Here is a 21,828-nt window from a genome sequence, read left to right as displayed (position 1 = left end):
TGGGAGACCTCCAAGGAACCCCATCAGAAGATGGAAGTGACCGAACCAACCCTGAATGGTCCTTGCCTAAGGAAACCCCATCACATTCACAGGGTCCCCAAAGGTCCGCAGCTGCCTGGGAGGCACATAGACCCGCATGCTGGAGAAGGCATTGCTAAGGGATGAGCTCAGCCTGCATCTTTTCTGTGCGGCCGGAGTGCAGCAGCCGCTTGGAGAGGCTCCTGTTGGTTTGTGACGGAGGGAGGCCAGGGCTGTGGAGCCGCCCTTCTTCTTCTTCCTAGGCGCCTCCTCCTCTTCCAGCCTGTTGCTATCATTTCTGGAATCTGCAGGTCCCTTAGCCAAAACTAAGCCAGCAGGGAGGGGCGGCCAGAGTGCTTTCCTTCCTCCGCTTCCATTTGTCTGTTTTGCCCTTGGAACGCCTTTTAGTTTGTTTCTGGAAAGTCCCTTGGCCAGATTTTGTCAAGGCGAGAAAGAAGCACGCCCGACCCTTGCTGTGTTACGGCTGCCCATAAACTGGAGAGCGTGGCTCTTCTTAGATAAGAGTGTGGAGGGTTTTCTGGTTCACTCAGGCCATGATTTCTTTTTCCAGGGCCTAAAGGGAGGCAGATTGTGTGTGTTAGGCAAGGGCGACAAAAAGGGCTGCTTGTGGGGATTTTCGGTCTCATATAGCAAAATGGTTGGCTTGGCTTTGGGTATGCGCCGCACTTTGACTTGGCTGGGAGAGGTTCCATTCATTGTTCACCTTCAGGCAGTCAAATATCTTGGGACGGCCTTACTAGAAGCGTCACATCCTTCCTCTCCCCAGTTACTTGTCTGCCAGTTCTCCTCTCTTGGGCAAAGTTGGTAGGAGATGATTCAACAGATTGAATGCTGATATAGATCCTCCACACCTTGTCTCCTTTATCTTCATTCAGAGAAGTGTTAAAGTTCAGCAGGTTCCTTTTCATGGCAGAGCATGGGGATTTTCCCAGAGGAACTCTAGGTTTCCATGCTGTGTATCAGAGACTGTTGAAGAAGGCCACAGTCCACTGGTGATGCATCATCACCATTCTTTCTTACCTGCCTCCCCCCATTAACACTTAAGCGGGTTGATCAACTTGTGACCCTCAAAACTTTTGTTCAGCTGTAGCTCCCATCTCTCTGCCTGGTTAGTGGTGCTAGAGAGGGATGATGGAAGTTGCAGTTGAACTACCTCTGGAGGAGCGCATATCCATCCCCATGGGTCCATTGACTATAAAGTTAATGGTCACTTGTTTTTCTTGTACATGGTTTCATTTTCCCTTGCCCTTTTCCATACCAGCCCAGAGACATGCAGAAGACTGGTTGAAGCTAGGGAAACTTGGAAAGCAAATCTGGGTGGTTTTTCCCCATTCCCAAGCCTCCGTGTTGCAAGCTTTGGTTGGGAAATTTGGAGTCTTGGTCAAATAATAACCCTTCTCCAAAGTCTGACGTTCTTCTTCTCCCTCCTATACTTGCATATAGGCAGAGAAAAGGAAGTGTTTTGTCACGCAAGGCATCTCATCTATGGAAGAGGCTGCCACAGGATGTGGTGAGAGCTGATGGCTGAGATTGCTGCTGCAAAAGGAGCATCCCTCCGTTCTCAGAGGCGTTGCTTCTTAGCCCTGTTGGAAACGCCAGCTTCCAGGACGGTCAGCCACAGCAAGCCCTTTGGCAGGACTATCTCTTTCATTCCCCACCTCCTCTATCTCTTTGTATTCCTTCCCCCCTCTATCTACACCCCTAAACCTTCTCCCCTAAACACATGTACATCTATGTAAGAGAGAGAAGCATTCTGTGATGCTGTGCCCTATCTGCCCTCCAAACTTAGTACAGTCAAGGAGTGGAGCGTTCTCTTTCCGATGAACTAAGCCTGATCATTTCTTTTCCCCCTGAATAGCCCTTTAATCCCTCCCTCCCTTTGGACTTGCAAACAAGAGGACAAGGGTTTGCCTTACCATCCCTGAGTGCCTTGCCTCTGCCTTGGCTTGCCTGTTGAGAGCGTTTTTTACTTCATCTGATCAAATCTGATTATGAAGCCAGCAGGGAGCTCCCTGAGGCAGCAGGCAGAAAAACAGCAGCAGGGTGGAGCTGGCTTAGCCTTCTTGGGCCACACTTCTCTCTCGCCTCAAAACGCCAAAACCAGATACACACATTAAAAAAACCCATCCCTATATCATTTATTGTCTTTGAACACTCACCTTCACCCAGGCAGCGTGATTTTCTGATCTCTGGATGTGGAGGTAGTCGCGCCAGTCAACCTGGATTTGGTGGCTCTGGTGTTGTAAAGGAACCCTGCCATCTTTGTCCCTGCTGACGTTCTGGCCTGCAGACCTTCCTTTGGCCCTGGGCCTTCTCGCACTGAGAAAAGATGCCACAACTTGTAAGGCTAAGTGATTGAGCAGCCCTTTGGGAAGAGAGTGGCATCTCTGGGAAGGAACACAAATGCACACAAGTACAGTGGCGTTTCTGGATTTAGTTTGAGGGGTGCAGAAAGTCCTTTGCCTCCACTGTACTTGTGTGCATTTGTGTTCCTTTTAGAGATGGTTTGTCCATCTCTAAAAGCACGCAGGAGAAGCAGCTGGTTGACTCATTCTGTTGCCCCATCTGTAGCAACATTGACCCTCTTGATGTTTGGAGTATGTGGTCCCTGCACACCTATGCGCCTCCCTTTCTCCCACAAGACCAAATCTTTCTGACTTTGCTTCCATTCCTTCTTGTCAGTGGAGTGCTATTCTAAACAGCAATGCAGGGTTATTTTGTGTGTGTTTAATATTCATTGAAGTTTTCATCTAACAAGATGGTAGATGTTGGTCTGCATCCAGCTGTTCAATAAATCAGTCTGAATCACTGAGCAGATTCGATTCAAGAAGTATTCAGCCCAGCGGAGACCACAGAAGGGGAAAGTCTGACAGAAAGACAGAGTGAAAAGGGAAGCTGTTATATGTATTATTATTATTATTATTATTATTTTAAAGCCGAAAGGCTTAATGAGAGCTTGCTTTCTCTCCTTGCTTCCCTGGGTAGGAATTGAAAAGTTAGCAAGAGGGCTGAATGCTCATTTTCACTTGGCTTTGCGCTGCTTTGCTGTGATAATGTATTCTAGGACTGCAAATGCGCCACCAGGGGTTGCAGTTGGGGAACATTACAAGCGCGGATCACACATTGAGAAATGGGAGCCGACCCAGCTGCCTTCCTGCCAGAGAGCTGCTGAAAGGCAGTGTGCCAGATTGGTCAGAAGAGATTTTTCAGTTCCTTCTTGGCTGAAGAGGCGAGTCCTGGCAGGAAGAAGCTGCCTTAGGCTGGGAAGAGAAGGGATTGTCAACAGGAAAAGCCAATCTTAGAGCAACTTTCCCCCTTCCCGTCCAAAAAAGGGAGGGAAAGTTGAGCTGAGTTTCAGTAGCTTAGGAACGAACAACCCTCATCTCATCCCAGGCTGCCAAGCGACACTTCTGTCCTGCTTGAAGCATGGGACAGGTGGGATGGAAATGTAGTTGGGTGCCATGATGCTATAGTTGGTGGCGGGTGGACTTCCGTCCAAAAGGCACCACCGAATGCCATGTTCAGAGATGCCGATAGTGGTCAGGTTTGTGAACATCTCTGCAGTTGCAAAACTTGCATGGGAGGAAAGTAACATAGCCAATAGAAATAACTATGCAATAAAAATAAACACAGTTGGCCCTCCACATTTGTGGCTTTGTCTTTTGCAGATTTAGTTGTTTGCGGTTTTGTTTAATATGTTCTCTCCAGGAATCTGTAGGTCCTCCAAGCGCAACTCTGCCAGAAGTTGGCCATAGAGTTGTGCTGGAGAACCCAGACGTTCCTAGAGAAGACATTTCTCTTGGCATTTGTAGGCCCTCCAGCATGATTCTGTGATCCACTTCTGGCAGGTATTGACCATAGAGTTGCACAGGAGGAGCTGGAGGTTCTTAGAGAGGTGTTCCCTTAGGTAAAAAGAATACTGTTGTTGTTGTTGTTTGTGGTCTTTCCACATTTGCTGGGGTCCTTTGCTCCTAATCCCAGTGAATGTGGAGGGACCACTGTAAGCACCGGTTTTGTTTCTTTCAGATTTGTGTGGCTTTGAGCATCACCCTGGAAATGTTTTCCACCAAAGAGCAGAGTGTAATTGTTGCAAATAGAACAAAATCAACTGCAATGATGGCGGTGTGTTCTCTGCCTTTCTCTGCAGGTGGCTGCTGCGGCTCGGATGACAAACAGTACATCTATGGAGGCTGGGCCTGGGCATGGTGGTGCATCTCTGACACAAAGAGGTAAGGAGGGGAGCACCCTGAATGGTCTCCTTGTCAGGGACAAGCTGGAGGTGATTCTGGTTAGCACACATTGACCATATCTAAGGCAGAGGTGGAGGAAAGGGATTGTGAGAGGAGGACACAGGAGGGTCCTTTGCATCTTCCCTCCCCTGCCCTGCCTGTTTCCTCCTTTCCCAGATCACTCCAATCCTCAGAGCTGGAAATGGAGAACAGCTAGGAGGCAAGAGTGAAGAAGAGGTTTAGCACCCACATTTGCACTCCTTTGGCTGTTAAAATTATTGCTGCACACCTGTTGAGCTGCATGGAGGCCTCATCGCATTGGCTTTGCCTCTGAGAGAGCTGGTTTCTGGCAGGCTTTCTCCAGGCCACCCCAGATGTGGCAGCCCCAAAGTTCATGTGCCTGCCATGCACCAATGGGTGGGGTGGGCTTTCCCTATTTGAACTGTTCAAGGATGAATTGGCTGCCAGAAACACTTCTTGGAATGTGGATCTTCAGTGATATCGGGCCGAAGGTATCAAACACAATGCTATGTCTCCGTCTGTTACTGGGGAATGGTACAAGGAGAGGGTTATCTTGCTCTTCCGCCACCAGACCCAAACCTTTCCCTCCCAACAAGAGTTCTGTAGCAGTGGAAAATTTCCTTTTTGAGATTGCTGGATCTGTGGAACATTTACGCTAAAATGTAAACAGTCAGCTGCCTGTTGTGGTCTTTCTGACCACCACTACTCCATAGTAGAAATAGTTTCTTAAAGGGCACAGTAATGCCTTATACAGTGACAGTTTCTGAAGTCCTCTTTCATTCTGATCATGTTGGTTAGATGAAACCAAATTAAATCCATAGCCTCGCCATAACCATGGCACATTCTTGCCAGTCTTATGCAAGAGAACAGCAAGTTAAAAACTGAATGACTCCTATGAGTTTAATGCTGCCGAGGAGGCTTCCCACTGCATCCCTCTTCTTAACATACCCCCTTCCAATTGGCCTTAACTCCCTTTCTCTTTTGATTATAGCAGAGCCATTACGTTGCTTCCAATTGACAGACATAGGCCCCAAACACACTGCAGATATAACCCAGTTTGAGACCACTTTAACTACCATGGATCAATGCTAGGGAGTTTTGGGAACTAGGCTTGTGAGACATTTAGCCTTCTCTATCAGAGAGCTGTGGGGCCACAAGACACTGCAGTTCCCAGGATTCCCTAGCACTGAGCCAGGGCAGTTAAACTGGTCTCAAACTGGATTATTATTTCTGCAGTGTGGCTTGGACCATAGTGGAGCGACCTGTCTTCAGAGGAGGTTGGGCTTCACAGCAGGACTCTGGTCTGGTTTGACCTCAGAACAGGCCCTTGTGCACAAACACGGAATGGTGGAGAGCAGATTCCTTGAGACCAGAGAGAAGGAAGTTCACCCTTTGCACCCTAAAAGCAGCCCTCTTTGGCTGTACCCCAGGCTTAGGTGTGCCAGGGCTGAGGAAAGCGGGGCACTCGCTGTCCTCCCCTTGCTTTTACAGAGGAGACTGTCTGGGGTGGCATGCCTGCTCTGTGGCCAGAAGGTGGTGCTGAAGGCCCGCCGGAGGGGATGGGGTGGCAAGAGCACTCTCTGCCTCTGGTTGGCTCAGGTTCCCAAAGGTGTGCTGGGGTCCACCAGGTTGGGAGGGATTCCTTTGCCAGCCCTTTCTCAAGGGAAATAGTGTGCCTTCCCACTCACTCGCCACCCAGCCGCCCGCCCTGCGCGCTCTTTCTTTCTGTCTGTCTGAACTGTGACCTTGTTGCTTGCTCTGTGTCTCTTTTGTGTGGCCTCTGACTAACCCTTTTCTGTGATGGTGCTGTCGGTGCTGCTGCTGCCGCCATCTTGAAGTGCACTGTGTATAGTCGGCAGGGTCCCGTGGGGCAGATGGAGGGGGGGCACCTGGACTGACAGCATGATGAGATCATTCCTGGGGGAAGTCCCTCCCACTTTATTAAGCGCTAACAAGGAGAAGGGGAAAGACGAGACTTTCTGGGTTTGCATGGGGAGAGAAGGGAGCTGTGGCTGACAATGGGAGAGAGGGGCACTTGCCACAATCCTGGCTGGTTTGGTGGTTAATCACTAGAAATGGTCAGGGGCATGTGGGTTTGAAGTAACAGCTGGCAAGCTGAAAGCAGACATGGGCAACTCTGGCCAATCCTACCCTAGCAGTGGGTTGGTGCCAGAACCCCATTCATCCTTTTACCACAGGTGTGCCTGAAGCTGAGGGGCACCAACGTTTTTAAAGCAGTATTAAGAACAGAGGAACCTAGTCCTGTATTACAAGACAGAGGCTCTGAGAGAGGTCAGGCTATCTAGTCCTTGGCAGAGGCCAAATTTCAACTGAGAATTATTTCAGATGCCTCTTGCCTCTACCGCTTTCAGTTAGATCCCCAAACCTCCCTGCGAACAACATGGTTGGTGTTTCAGGGTGTTCTTATCCAAGGATAAGAAAGGATGTCCCTTTGTATGCATGCATGCACGCATCACGCTTGCCTCAGGCTGCCAGCACCCTGGCTGCATGGGAACAGTCACCACGGGATGGATTTCTGCTTCTACCAGCTGCATTTCAGAAAAGCCCAGCACTTCACCTGTGTGCCCTTAGACCTGGATGACACTTGGGGAAACCTAGAGGTGTTTGGTTCCATTTCAGCCTCCCCTTAAATGAGTATTAAACTGTGGAATTCACTGCTAGATTATGTAGCCACAACCTTCAACAGGGATGGCATTAAATGGGGATTGGATAGGTCCAAGGAAAGACAGGGCCATCAGTGGCTACTAGTCAAGATGTCTACAGAACAGCTCCCATAGCAGAGGAAGGATGCCTCTGGATATTACTTGCTGAGGAAGGTGAGTAGGGACTTCCCAGGTAGAACAGTCTGGCTGCTCTGTGAACAGTGTTGGGCTAAAGAGGCCTTTGGTCTCATCCAGCCTGTCTCCTCTTGGGAAATGGTTGGCTGGAAGGCAGGGAAAGAGATACAGCTTGGTGCCAGGCCAGAGAGTTAGTCGCAGTTACTAGCTGGTTTGTTGCAAACCAAAGAAATGCAGATGCTAAGTTCTGATTAGCAGAACAGACTTGAAATCCAGCACCAGCCCTTAGCAGAGGCATGTAATAACATCATGCTTCTGTCTCACCAAAACCTTGAGAAAAGATATTTTTAACCTGCTACTTTGAAGAGAAACAGAAAAGGTGCCAGCCAAGTGTGTCTGGCAAGGGTCTTTCATGATCTGGGTGCTCCCATAGGAAAGACACTCACCATCCCCAACCTGGCACATTCCAGATGGATTGGGCTACAGTTCTCATCATCCCCAGATAGCTGGTGACTATGTTGTCTGAATACAATGGGAGTTGCAGACCGACACTCCTTACGGGCACCAGGTAGAGTGAGTGATCCTGGCAAGGGGTCTCAGAGTTGATCTGGGGCTCTGAAAGCACGTCAGGTGTCTCCTCACTCCCAGAAGGAAGGAGTTGTAAACTCAGAAAGTCCCGTCGTTTCTCCTTGGCAAATGGGTTCTGTTGCTCTCTGGTAACCACCTTGTGTGTTTGCTGTCCTACCCTTATTTATTGCTGCTCAGACTGTCTTTGGAGGTTATGACCATCCTTTGTCGCTGTGAGAATATTGAGACGTCGGAGGGGGTCCCACTGTACGTAACGGGGGTCGCACAGGTAATGATCCCGGCACTTCTAACGTGTTGTCCTTAACCCTTCTCCGTCTCTCCTTTCTGTCCACGCAGTAGTAGCGGCGGCGGCGGCAGTGGTGGTGGCGACAGCACAAGGACTTTAAGCGCGTGGCTTTCCCTCTAGCGGGCCAGTCTCAGCACCAGCACTTTTTCTCTCTCCTTTGCCTCCCCCCTCCGTCGCTGGCTCTCGCTACCTGCTGTTGCACTCCGTGGTAATGTAGAGAGATGCATGCAGAGCTCTTCCAAAATTCAAGGCTCTGGACCCTGTGGGAATGGACATGGCTGGCACCCACTCGCCTCCCCCCCACCCCCCAACTGCCACCTCTGCCTGCTTCACAAGTTTTGCTCAGCGGCACCGAGCCAACTTTGGGCAAGGGAAGAAAGGGTGGCCTGGAGGTCCTGCCTGGAGGTTGCTTTCCAGGGGTGCAGCTCTCTAAGCGGGCAAACCATGCCAGCTGCCCCCTGCTTCTGAAAATTGCTGAGAGTTGAAGTAGAGCGACAGAGCTTAGAAGGGATCCATTAAAAGTAGTGCTGCTCGTTTTTGGCTAACAAGGGCCAACATTAATTGTAGGTGTTTTAATTTTAGGTTAGTGGCTCCCTCTCAACAGTAACATTTACTTCTTGTTTTGGAAATATTTCTGAGGATGGGCAGGTTGTGCCATTTTAAAATTATTTTAAAGAAACCAGGGGTGAAAATAACACGTTCACAATGGGATATGTCCCTTTGCTTGGGACCAGGAAACTTAGGTCAGACTCCCTGCCCACCCAGCCCAATATTGCTGCTTCTGGTTGTCAAACCAAGGGAGACCTTGCCCATCATCCCTGACACCCCCATTTAAAAATAAATACCCAAGGAGGCTGAGATTGAACCCAAGACTAATGGGTCCAGTCCTCAGTAAGGGTCTCTTTCTCTGGACATCTTCAAAATCTCTTATAATAAATCCCACAATATTTTCAGCTCATACTGGGTCTCCAGAGGAAGCGGATTCCACGTCATTCTTCCTCTTCCTGAAAGTCCTGGGGAATGGAGCAGAAGGACCCCTTCTTACTTCTGTTTAGATCTGTCCTGTCCAAGCTAGGACCTGCTTGGAAAGCTACAGATACTCAAAAATCGTTGTGGTCTAGTATCTAGAGATTTCATCTCTGGCCTACTTTTGGTTTAAGTCTGGATTGTATAGCTTCCAGCAGGTTTCTCAGCCTCAGGAAAACCATTTGTCAAATGGAGGTGATAGTGATCTCCCTTTGCAGGTCGTCTTAAAGGAAGCTACAGTAAAGACCAAAGCACACATGCTGCATGGCTTAGAGAACTGACTTTTGTTGTCCTGCTGTTGGCTGGTGGATTCTGGGAAAACAAGAGCATTCCTTGGATAGAGCCAGTTCTTCTATCGCCCATAAGGCAGAAGAATCTGGGCTCTCCTAACTGTGAGAACCTGAACTTCCCCATTGGCAGGGTTGTGTGTGCCCTAACTGATGTGGCCCCAAAGCTTTTCTTCCTTGGCTCCCAATGCAGCCACATGGCCTTCCTTTTCCGGAGGCAGCGGGCAGGAAGGTGGGGGCAGCCAGCTTTGGTTTTTGGTCAGTTGGCTCACAGCCGGGCAAGCGTTGCATCTGCATTACCTAGGACAAATGCGGCAGGTGGCCCCGAGCCCAAAGCGGGGGGGGGGGGGGGAGACCTGCGCCTGTTACCTGGAGACGTGCCAATGTTTTACGTTTTTTGGCAGGATTTCCCTAGAGATAATGACGTTACAGCCCAGGTGCGAGGACGTAGAGACGGCGGAGGGGGTAGCTTTAACTGTCACAGGTGTGGCCCAGGTACAGTAACTCACAATGCCTCCTTTGAGGAATGCATGACTCTTAACCCTTCTTCCTGGTCTCTCCTCACTGCCCTACCTCCCCCAGGAGGCCTCTGGGGCCCAGGGTGGCAGGAGCAGCCTGCTCCAAAGACACCATCCTTTGCCATGAGCTGCTGCTTATCCCATCCCACCAGTTCACACCACACACAGCGCACCAGAGAATAAGGCGGTGGCAACTGGGCTCCTTCCTTCTTCTGCCACCAGGCCGCCACTTCACCCTCACCTACCCAGAAGAGGGCACTCTTGCCATTTCGAGGCACCTAGTGCCGTTCCCATAGAGCTGCCTGCATCTCTCTGTGTGCCAAGGTTTTTGCGTAGTTGCGTTTCGTGTTCTTTCGTTTTCGGGATCCACGCTGGTCATTGGGTGTTCCAGAAGTCTTCCTCACTACGTGTAGCTTTATATTATTTTTTTAAATACAGCAACTCGAATCGTTCTTTAAAAATGTGATTGTGGCTGACGTTTTGCCAGCCGGCCTTGGATCGTCCGGTTGCTAGGTATGCCATCCAGGTAGAAAAGTCAATAAATTGCCAACAGCCCTGCCATTTATATAATACAGGCATAGGAAATCTGAAGAAGGAATAGTTTCCTTGGCATTAAAACTGGCCAGCAAAGGGAGAGGAAGGTCTCCTGTCGTAAATGCACCTCCTCACCCAAACTGGGGGCTTGAGATGGAGTTTCAGACCATACCAGTTTCCAAGCTCCCAGTAGGCTGTCTCTGGATTTCACTGGGTTTTCTCCAGCAGAAAACCATTTACAAAGGTTGGGGATGCGATCCACCTAGAAACTTGTCAGTTGCACATAGATATCTTTGCCTTGGGAAATGGGGGATGCTGCTCACCATTTCCTTGCGTTAAGGCCATCTTGCGCGCTTAACTGGAGTTGGGTCCCATGCACAGAGGCACACTAAGAATGCGTCCTGATGATGGAAGACATCTGTCATATCTTCCTGGGAACTGCAATAGTGAGCTACAGAGTGCTATGGACCAAAAGCAGGGGCACAGCTGTCCTAAAATTCACTCGCCTTTTTAATAGGGATGTGCTTTACTGAGGAAGGCAGAAGCCAAAAACGTTTAAGCAGCACATGTTTGATTCACATACTTACAAGTGTATATTTTTGGCCAGTTCACATTTTTTATTTAAGTTGTCTTTTCTTTTAGGCTTTGTAAACAGATAAAAATTGCGATGCCCTTTGAATGCTTCCTTCCCCTACGAAACCAGGCAAGAAATGACATTTATGAGAGCTGAAAGAAAAATCCAAAAGATAAAGGCAGCTTGGACAAAAGAGATCCTGATGCGAGCAGGCTTTATCTTTTGGGGTTCCCCCCCTTCTTTCAGCTCCATTTCCCCTTGATCCTCTTTACTGGCTGTTGGTGCCTCCAGGTCTCAGTCGAACCCTGTCTTATTCCTCTTGCCTTTCTGTGCTGTTAGGATGTATTTCTTTTCTGGGTGTGGATGTCCCTGCTTCCAATAAACAGGTCACTCTGACCTGAAAAGAGACTAAACAGCCCTGTGAAGTGAAGCTGGGCACCAGGGAGGGTGGTACCCCTCACCAGGGGTTGCCCAGCCCTTCTTGGAGGGAGAGGGAAAAAACCTGGGCTGGAAATGTGACTGGGTAAATGCCAGCCTTAGGAAAGACTCTGTTTTAGGATGGCTTGGGGTATTGGGAGCGTCGTAATCCAAAAAGATGTCTTTTCCAAGCTCTGGCTAGAAGGTGCGGAGGGGCTTAAGTCCCTGCCTGCTGCTGTGTATTGACCAGATCTGGGAACTGCCGCCTAGCAGTTTTCTTTCCTATGGCAATGCCTGTTGGATGTGGCAGCCAGCGCTCCATTAAGACACCAGCCTTCTCCTTGAGGTCATCTTTTGTGATCCTTGCCTCCTACCCCATCTTTGAGGCTGCATTTGAGTTCTGTCAGATGCAATTCTTGCCCCTGATTCCATCTGCTGTGCCCTGCATCTCACCCATGACCAGAGCTCAGGAAAGGTCCTTTTCTGGACTGTAGCTCCCAGAACCCCCCAGCCAGCAGGACTGTTGCTCAAGCTCTGCCTGTGACTGCCAGTATGGGACATGCTCCTTTGGCCGAGAGAACTGGAGCCATTGCATGGTCCACGGCCATCACCGGTTGAGCCTTTGCCTTGTGTCTCTTTCCCCTGTCTCCATCTCCGTCATCTTGCTTTCAACCATCTTCTCTGTTTGTTTGTGCCTGCAGGTGAAAATCATGACTGAGAAAGAACTCCTGGCTGTGGCCTGCGAGCAATTTCTGGGGAAGAATGTGCAAGATATTAAGAACGTGGTCCTTCAGACTCTGGAGGGGCATCTCCGCTCCATTTTAGGTATGGGAGGAGAGGCAGAAGGGAACAGGGACTCTTAAAATACATTTTCAAAGCTACATGTGCCAAGTTTGATCATAGCTCTGACCTGTCCGCTCCACCGTGCCAGTATCGCAGGCAGAGAATTGTCTTTCTTGTACCTTGTTTTCTGGTCTGCTAACAGGAGAGGACAGGTGTTATGTTTTGTGGGCAAAGCAGAGGCTGTCAGTTTTCCTAGGAAACATAGGAGGCTGCTTTATACCTTCTCAGAACACCAGTGTCTGTCTAACTCTGTGTGGCTGACACTAACCAGCAGTTGCTCCCCAGGGATGCAGAGAGAGGCCCTTTCCCAGCCATACCCAGAGATGCTGGCAATAGAACCAGGCACCTCCTGCATATAATGCAGGTATTTGCCCCCTAAGTGGCAAGACTTCTTTTGAAAAAATGTCCTCCCCTGAAGCCTATTGCACCAGATAATTTCCAACCAGAACAAACTATCTTGTTTCATAGTGTTCTGGTGAGCTTTTCAGCATTTCTTGAGAGCATCTCCCACTAGACCTTCAAGGCATCTTGGGCTCTGCTCCGCATGTCTGTTGGCCTTGTTAGCTGGGAATGATGGGGGTTGCAGTCTGGTACAGCTGGGTGGCATCAGGTTAGCTTGAAAAAGATACAGTTGAGACATGTTGCAAACACCAATCCTTCCAACTCTTTCTTTCTCTTTCTCCCTCTCTTGTGCATGTGTCATTTGAGGTCAGCTAGTTCAAGTCCCGTCTCCCCCAGGCCACAAAATATCCCCCCCAAACACATACAGGCTTAAAAATGAACATCTCCTCTTCTCCTAGATAGAACATGCTGTCTTCTCAACTACAGTGGCCATAATTCCCCCTTTCTTTCCCTTTCCGGCAGGAACCTTGACTGTGGAGCAGATCTACCAAGACAGGGACCAGTTTGCCAAGTTGGTGAGGGAGGTGGCAGCTCCGGACGTTGGGCGGATGGGCATTGAAATCCTCAGCTTCACCATCAAGGTATGGACAGGACTGTTGTGAGGATGTTGGCTGTCTGAGAGAATTGCTGGTCAAAGGAGTGCACCTGCCTTTTCTTTCCCCCAAGAACAGAGACCAAGCGGATGATATGAATGGTCTCCCTTCTCCCTCCCAGATCTTGACACCTGCCACCCATGGGAGGCTTTTGGGTGGAGTATAAGGGCAAGAGATTTAAGAAGCAGGTGAAGAAGAGAGAAGGAAAGGCTGACATAGCAGTGGCCCTGATGCAAGAGTTCACACGGGGTTTCTCTCCCTTGTAGGATGTCTATGACAAAGTCAACTACCTGAGCTCGCTGGGGAAGACCCAGACGGCGGTAGTCCAACGGGATGCAGATATTGGCGTGGCTGAAGCAGAGCGGGACGCTGGCATCCGGGTACGTTGAACATCACAAGGGAGCCCTGCTTTGCCCTGCATCCTCTTCTTTAGCACCTGGCCCAAGAGAGCCCAGCAGGGCAGTGCATTTTGATTTTGATCTCTTTTTTAAAATAATTGTCTTGTTTTATTTTTGCTCCACAGGAGGCAGAATGCAAGAAAGAAATGCTAGATGTGAAGTTCATGGCAGACACCAAAGTGGCCGATTCAAGGCGTGCCTTCGAAATGCAGAAAGCCGCCTTCAGCCAAGAGATCAATGTGAAGGTGCATGCTGGTATTTGGGGCAATGGGGGAAAAGAGAAGACATTTGAGGCAGAATTTGGAAACATTGCTTTTTTGGACCGTAACTCCCAAATGCCTTGTCATGTTGGCTGGGGGGGGTGCAGAACCTGGAAAGTGGAGTCCTAACAAGTGACATTTCTGTTTTGGGGGTTTTATTAGAAAGGAGTCCTTGGGCATGTGTGCTAATGGCATGCTGGGGACTGCTCCATGGAACCCTGTCTTGTTCCACTTGAATTTGGGGCGGAGGAACTTCCAGCCAGAGTTTGTTTGCTGGCAGCCATGGCAGCTTGTCGTTGGCTAGGCTGGCAAAATGTCATGGAGGCTGGGGATATGGGTCTATGCTGTTGGTAAGGAGGTGTAAGTAGCAGGAAAGCTCCCTGCTGGGGATCCTTTAGCTGGCAATCCTGCACTGAATAGGAGATCGGACTCTATAGCCTCAGAGGACCCCTTCCAACTTGATTCCATAACATAAACAATTATGATAGCTATGGAAGGCAGATGAGAGCTGGAAAGAAGGCCAAGTAACAAGATAAAATGAAACAGGCCCTGGAGTGGGAAGCACAAAGAGAAGTTAACGGGGGGCAAGGGAGGCATCCCACAGGTATAGGAGGGGCACTGGGAGTGGGATGAGGTGGGGGTCTTTCTGACTATAGGTGGCAATCTGTGTCCCGTCCCCCCCTTTGCTTCTTCGTCCTCGCAGACAGCAGAGGCTCAGCTGGCTTATGAGCTGCAGGGCGCCAAAGAGCAGCAGAAGATCCGCCAAGAGGAGATAGAGATCGAGGTGGTGCAGCGTCGGAGGCAGATCGATGTGGAGGAGAAGGAGATAATCCGTATGGATAAGGAGCTGACAGCTACTGTCAAGTTGCCAGCAGAGGCGGAGGCACACCGCATGCAGCAGATTGCCGAGGGAGAAAAGTAAGAGGGAGTGCGTGTGTGTATGAACAAGAGGGTGGTATGGTGTGGGGAGAATGGGCTCTTTCTCTCTGAGGCAGGAGTGGGAATCCTTCACCCTCCAGATGTGGATGGATGCTAATTCCCAGCAGCCCCTGGCTGGCATCACCCAATAGAGAGGGATGCTGGGAGTTGGCGTCCCTGGAGTGATGTAAAATTCTTGTGTCAAAAACTTGGTGGGGCTTTGGGGGTTTGGCTACTTGGATTGGCAGGAGACCCTGTGGGCTCTTCCCTCTCTGTGGCTGGATCCCTCTCAATCCCAACACGGTCTCTTTTTCAAAGGGTGAAGCAGGTGCTGATTGCTCGGGCCGAAGGAGAGAAGATTCGCAAGATCGGAGAGGCTGAGGCCTTGGTCATTGAGGCCATTGGCAAAGCAGAGGCCGAGAAAATGAAGCTGAAGGCGGAGGCCTACCAGCAGTACGGGGAGGCTGCCAAAATGGCCATGGTGCTGGATGCCCTGCCCCGGGTGAGGCTCCTGGTAGCCTTTCAGAGGTGGAGGAAGGCAGAGAGCAGCCTGTCCTTCCTCCACAGTTAGTGACCAGCTCCTGGTGGGCCTTTTTTTCTATCCCATAGATTGCTGCCAAGGTCTCTGCCCCTCTGTCCAAAGTGGATGAAATTGTGATCCTCAGCGGGGAGAACAACAAAATGACATCTGATGTGAACCGTCTCCTGGCGGAACTCCCTGCATCTGTGCATGCCCTCACTGGGGTTGACCTCTCCAAGGTGAGATGGGCAGAGGGCAGAATGTCTGGCCCCCATGTTGGGTTTATCTGCTTTCTTTTCCCCTCTTCTTCACATCCTGCATTTAGCAACAGAACTGGCTGGGGATAACCGAGAGGGCAAGCTATGGGCCATATCCTGGAATTCCTTTTTAAAAACATTCTGGTTTTGAGCCCTGTGCCATTGTTGATATGGACTTTGGAAAGGGTCATGCCCTTGGGGTTGGTGTAATGTTAACCCTGCTTTCTTTTAAGTGGGTATTCGTCCTGAACAAACTTTGCAGCCCTTTCTCTGAGAAGCCCACCCAGTTAGGTTGGGGAGGGATGACAACTGTGTGTGGGGAATCTGGATGCCATTTTCCCATTCCCAAACACCCCTGTAGGCTCAGGACATTAGCCAAGTAGATACTCCAGTGTTTCTTCTTGGTGCCAACACACTCTCTCAGACCCTTTTGGTTCACAGCTGCTTTGCTGTTTTTCTCCTCACTGCAGATCCCCCTCATCCAGAAAGCCACCGGAGGCCAGGCCTGAGAGAAGACCACCGGCTGATGAAGGGCACCCCTCGCCTCCCCACTGACTGCCTTGGACACTGGGAGCTCTTCTTTTATCAGCGGAGACAGTGGGGTGGGGGTAAGGGATGGGGCCTACATTTGGGTGCCTTATATTCCTCTGTGGATCAGAACATGGCGGCTTGTGGCCGCTGGTCCTTGCATTTCCAAGAGAGGTCTCCTCCTTTTGTAACTTCTGCTCTGTCGCTGTGCTAGCCAAACCCCTCTTGATCTCTCTCTCTTTCTCTCTCGTCTGCGCTCTCTTGCAAAGTCTGTGCCTTGAATGACCACTGTTACCACATACACACACAACACCCCTCTCTCTGGTCACTACTATTGGGTGGGTGGGTGGGTGGGTGTCCTGAAATGGGAAGGTTTGATTCTGGGGAGAAGGCAGCATGCTCCCAATCGAGAGCGACCCCTTTCATGCTTCTGTCCTTTGCCTGCATGGAGGGGATGTGCGCCTTTCGGGTGATTTATAGGGTCCCCAGCTAGGGCCTTCTCTCCAGCCCCACCGTTAGGTTGAGTTTGAGCCATATCAGCCAACCTGGTGCTCTCCAGGCGGGGCGCAAGGAAGGAGGGGCGACAGCGTGGGCGCACTTCGGACTGCGAAGGCCCGCAGTGTGTTCCTCAGTGTCCGAAGCCTGTTCCTCAAGCCAAACAGGAGTTCCCCAGGCCCAGCAGACTCAGTGCCACGTTCCCTCTCCTCTTACCCTCTGTGCTCTGCTCAGCTTCACAGATACAAAACTGCCTCATTTTTTTGGTGGCGTCTTTCAGCCTGCCCTGCAATGTACAAACTTAGCAAAGCAGAAATCTCCCGCACCCTGGGACCGGAGAATCTTCTCCCGTTGTGCTTTTCCTGTGCCAAGGTTAACCAAAGTGCAAAATTCCTGACCCACCAACCTTCAGTGTAGCTCCCTTATTCCTTCTCTCCCCGCCTTTAAAACATATGTAAAAAGAGTTATCTGCCAATACCTCCTTCCTCAGTCCGTGTGAACCATGGAAGGGGGAGAAGGGGGCCATCTTAATCCTGAGTTAGAGCCTTGAGCCCCTTCCATCTTTGCCCATTGGCATGCATTGCCCCTCTTCCTGGGCCACCCTTGAGTGCCACCCTTTACCCTGCCACTCGCCAGGCTGGCTCAACCCAGCCAGGAACCCAAGTTTGCTGCTGAACCTCAGACCTCTCTTCTTGTGCATGTGCAGCACTCAGTTGCAGTGGAAGACCCTCTTCCACCTTCCTGCCCCTTCTCCCTCTTGCTCAGAGAAGCATCATCTTGGAGGGCAAGAGACCCCAAGATTTCCCACCCGCTCTCCATGATCCTGCACTCACCCCTTGAGCATAGACATTCTCTCTTTCTTTCACTGACTGTTCACTCTTTTGTTCATCTTTCCTCCCTCTGTTGCTCACCAGTTCGCTGCATGAGGAGAAAGGAGAGGCCCAGATGTGAGCTATTCTGCCCTCTTCCTTTGTTGGATTCCCACCCCTTTAAGCTGCTTTGGGGGCACCCTGGGTCCTGCCCCACATTTGTACTGTGAAGGCAAAAGGAAATTATTGCTGTGCCAAGTTCCTCCTTTATTTCTACTTTTCTTTTTAGCAGTGTGTAATGGCCACGTGAGTTGGATAAACCCAAAGGACATTTGGGGGCATGGAAGAAAAGGGGTGATTTATGTGCCTCTGGAAGCCTCTCAGGTAGTTTTAGAGGGGGTTTAAGAAGCAGTGGGGAGGATACTTGCGTTGTTTTTCCCAGGGACTGTCCTATGCAGTGCCCCCCGTCCCAAAGGGTTGGTGAGGGAGGCAGAGAGCAGCTTTCCCTCTTCTAGTGCTGCCTCCTTTTACCTCTTTCCCACCTTCTGTGCACATGCACACACCCACACACCCCCTGCGTGCTGTCCTGCACCCCCAAACGCCAACATATCTGCATGGACGTGGTGCATGGCCGCCTGTGCCGGGGTCACCGGGGACCTCTTTGTTTATCCAAGTGTGAAATAATGTACAATAAAAACTTGTTGTGACCTTGCTGAGCTGCCTCCCTCCCTCTTTGCCAGGAAAGCACCCAAGAGAAGGGTCCGGGGCGCATTTCTCAGCTGCGGAAGGGCTGGTCACTGGAACTCCCTGGCGCCGGAAGGACTAAGGCCAGGCTCTGTTTCCGGCTAGGACTCCATTAGATTGGCTCCTTTTGGCTATTGGGGAAGGGTCTCCAGGTTTGTCCCCACCCTTTGGTTTGATTCCCCAAGCCAAGCCAAGCCAAGCCAAGCCTGGAAGAAAGGACCCAAAGGGAAAAACAGAGCAGTGTTTGAAGGAAAAGGCACACAAGGAAAGGCGAGGAAGGGGTGGTGATAGATAGGTAGACTCTGAGGGTTGCACAGGAGAGGTTGGGGCAATATGGATGCTGTGGGACTCCTGCATTGCTCTCCTGTTTTAGCAACCTAGACAAATTTGGGGGTCGTGTTTGTCTGGGAGGAGGCAGCTGGCCATCCCAAATGGGGCTCAGGACAAGAGCTCCTGATAAGCCGGGGTGGGGTCCCTTTTTCAGACTCCCTTATCTGTGCCAAACTTTTTCTCGCAGGTCAGCCAAGGGGAAGGAATCGGGCCCCTTTCACACTAAAGCATTTTTAGGTCCCCTTTCGGCTGCTGCATCATACAGAATCATGGGCTTTATAGACTGGCAATGCCACCCTCCAAACTCCAAATCAAGAACGAACTCTGCCTAGAATCCAAAATGACAAAACAGAAGCTGTCCTGGTTTGGGCATATCACTGGAAAAGACAAAATGGAAGGTTGCAGACAAAAGGGGAAACCTCATTGCAGGAGGATCGGCTGCAGCAAGAAGGCCATGGTTGGCCTAAATTTGCAAGATCTGAGCAGAGTTGTTGATAACAAGGTGACCTGGGCTGCATCTGCACTGCAGAACCTAGTGCAGTTTGACCCCACTTTAACTGCCATGGCTTCAATGGTATGGACTTTTGGGATCTGCAATTTTGTGCGATTTAGCCTTCTCTGCTAAAGGTCTCTCTTGCCACAACAGACTACAAATCCCAGGATTCCATACCATGGAGCCGTGGTAATGAAATCGGTGTCAACCTGCAATAATTCTGTGGTGTAGATGAGGCCTTGGAAGTCTCCCATTCATAGGGTCACTGTAGCTGCTTTTGAGTCCCAGTTTTGGGGCGAAAGCAGGATACAGATAAATATAAGTTGTTAGCTTATAACAAAAGAGTAACAAAATCCCCTCCAGATCCCAAGAATCCAAAGGATGTCCCAATGGTGGTTAAAGTGGAATCGTAACGCTATAATGGTGTGTGGAAGCAGGACCACAGGTAAGATGGATAATCTCTTCCGCAAGTTTCCCTATTTTGGGGAGAGAGAGACCTCTCTGTTCTGCCTAAGTGCCCTAGAGAGGCACCAAATCCCATCTGATCTTGGAAGCTAAGCAGGGTCAGCCATGGTTAGTCCTTGGATGGGACATCACCAATTAATCCCAAGTGCTGGAGGCTCTGTTTAATAGGAAGGAAATGGCCAAACCACCTGGGGATTCTTGGCCTAAGAAAACCCACTCAGAATAATGGGGTTGCCATGAGTCAGCAAGCAACTTGAAGGCACATGCATCCAAGATTTCCTCTTGGTCCCTTTTCCCCTTTTGGACCCTTCTGGCTTGGAGGGCGGCAGAAGGGGGTTGGAATGGATGCCCCTTGGGGTACCTTCCTATGGTTCTGCAATACCTGCAATGGGGTCCTTTGCGCTTAGAATGGGTTGCCCGCTTTCTCTGCCCGGTCTCCTTTGCTGGGGCTGCAGAAGGGCACAGTTTTCCTGCTTGGGCCGGACCCCAGATAAGAAGGCAGGGACGTCTCTTATCAGGGCCATGCACGACCTGGAACCCTTATCAGTCCCTGCCAGGCCTTGCTTTCTTGGAACCAGGGGCCCTGGAGACACAATGTGTTTGCAGCCTGCACTCTCACAGCCCAGAGACTTCTTGGCCATTGTAGCCCAGCCATGGCACAGAGGCCAAGCTCCCTCCAATGGCTCTTTAAGTCAATCCTGTGGGCAAACAGCAAGGCTAAACCTGAGCCCTCCTGTCGTCCTAGGCGTGAAGCTGGGGTCTGTACCAAACTGATGGGATATGCAGTCCGGCCTTGTTGCAAAAGCCAAGCCCTTTGGCGGCAATTGAACCATGCATCCAGAAGAAGAAGGAAAGGGCAAACACAAGCATGGACTGAAGTGTGAAGCACCTGCTGTGAAACTTTAAAACTGAAGAAATGTTTCATTGGGGGGAGATCATTCTTATTTGGGGGCAATGTGGTTATCCTTCCCATTCCCATAACTCCTCGTCTGCCTTCCTGGGTCCCAACCCTCAGAAAGGACGACATGACCCCCTCGTTCTTTGGGGCAGGAAGGCCTTTTCTCTTCAGGTGTACGTTTGCAATGTGAAAAAAGCACTCTGCTCACGCACAAGAGGCACCCTCTTCAGTGTCCACATCCTCAAACTAGGAGCCTCCAGGTATTAATGCTGGGAGTCCAACACCTATCATTAAGTAACATTGGCTATTGGGGAAGATGGGAATGGCTGCCCAAACATATCTGGAGAGGGCTTGGTTGCCTATCTCTTTGCCCATGCCTTGCATGGCACCAACAACAAGACGACTTGAAGGCACCCAACAAGAAGAAGTTGCTTATGTCCAGTGGATGGTGAGCCCTGGCACCCCAATACCTTCAAGGAAAGACCTATACTAACACAGTCAATACCTAGACCTTGCAAAAGTCTTTGGACATTGCAGCGACCAATTCGTTGCACCTTGGAAATGGGAGCAAATGGCTGCTCTTACAAAATGGAGAATTTGCACCCTTGTCCTGGGTCTGAAGATGGCCCACAAAAAAACCTGGAGTCTCAGGGCCAGGCCCTGCATTGGCATCACTATCTCAGATGCACCTTCTGCTCCTTTGGGGAGGGCAGGAGTCAAAGGAGGGGTGGCGTTGGAGGGGGCCAGATTTGGGCGAGGGAGGGTTTTAAAAGGGTGGCAGGAGAGATAGGATGCAAATGAAGCCCCGTGTCTATCTGTCTGTCTGCACATGCTGCAGATATAAAGGGTTCCCTCCTCCAAGAATCCCACTCTCTCAGCCTCAGAAAGCAGTGGCAAACCTCCAAAGCTGGCATCTGCGGCCCAGGATGGTAAGTTTTTGGGAAAGGCAAGATCTGGGGAGTCGGACCCCATTGGGATGCTTCCCCTGGGAAGAGGCAGACAGCTCTCCATATCCATAGATCTTTACGGATTCAACCATCCGTGGTTTGAAAATATTCCATATATATATATAGGTTCCAAAAAACAAACCTGGATTTTATCATTTTATATTTATATTTATTTTATTATACACTATATAAATATATATACAATAAATGTATAAGGAGCATAATTTTGCTATGGCATAGTATTTAATAGGACTTGAGCATCCAGGGATTTTGGCATCCATGGGAGGAAGGTCCTGGAACCAACCCCAAAAGATACCAAGGGCCCACTTTAATAACAACAAGAACAACACAACCCATTGTATTTAATGGGATTTGAGTGTCTGTGGATTTTGGTAGGGAGTCCTAGAACCAGACCCTAGCCAATACTGAGGGCCCACTGTAGTAGTAGTAGTAGTAGTAGTAGTGGTGATGGTGGTGGTAAGTAATAATATAATAATAATAGCTGGAAGTATGCAGAAGAGGAGACTGAAAGTGTGAGTTTTCTAGTTTTGATTGCCCCCTTTTCTTTTGCCTTTCAGCACTTTTGTTCCAGAACTGGCTGCAGGAGAGGG

The 21,828-nt window shown here is 50.1% G+C and overlaps 1 protein-coding gene across 3 annotated transcripts; it reads left to right on the top strand.

Moving 5' to 3' along the window:
• The first annotated feature begins 1,509 nt into the window (after positions 1-1,509).
• FLOT2 (flotillin 2) lies at positions 1,510-16,394 on the top strand. Of its 3 annotated transcripts, none has more exons than XM_042442517.1 (11): positions 1,510-1,549; positions 4,187-4,268; positions 9,679-9,769; positions 12,019-12,142; positions 13,025-13,143; positions 13,422-13,535; positions 13,679-13,798; positions 14,517-14,731; positions 15,050-15,233; positions 15,341-15,490; positions 15,979-16,394. In XM_042442517.1, exons 1-11 carry the CDS (start codon positions 1,525-1,527, stop codon positions 16,015-16,017), a joined length of 1,263 nt encoding a protein of 420 aa, XP_042298451.1. In that variant the 5' UTR covers positions 1,510-1,524; the 3' UTR covers positions 16,018-16,394. The 3 variants fall into 3 exon arrangements, with proteins under 3 accessions (XP_042298451.1, XP_042298452.1, XP_042298453.1); XM_042442518.1 differs by lacking the exon at positions 9,679-9,769 and adding an exon at positions 7,853-7,943; XM_042442519.1 differs by lacking the exons at positions 1,510-1,549; positions 9,679-9,769.
• Positions 16,395-21,828: the final 5,434 nt, after the last annotated feature.

The sequence above is a fragment of the Sceloporus undulatus genome, chromosome 11 (genome assembly GCF_019175285.1).
Source record: "Sceloporus undulatus isolate JIND9_A2432 ecotype Alabama chromosome 11, SceUnd_v1.1, whole genome shotgun sequence".
Classification (NCBI taxonomy): Eukaryota; Metazoa; Chordata; class Lepidosauria; order Squamata; family Phrynosomatidae; genus Sceloporus; species Sceloporus undulatus.
The sequence above is the reverse complement of the archived record's forward strand: the minus strand, read 5'-3'. Positions and strand labels throughout refer to the sequence as shown.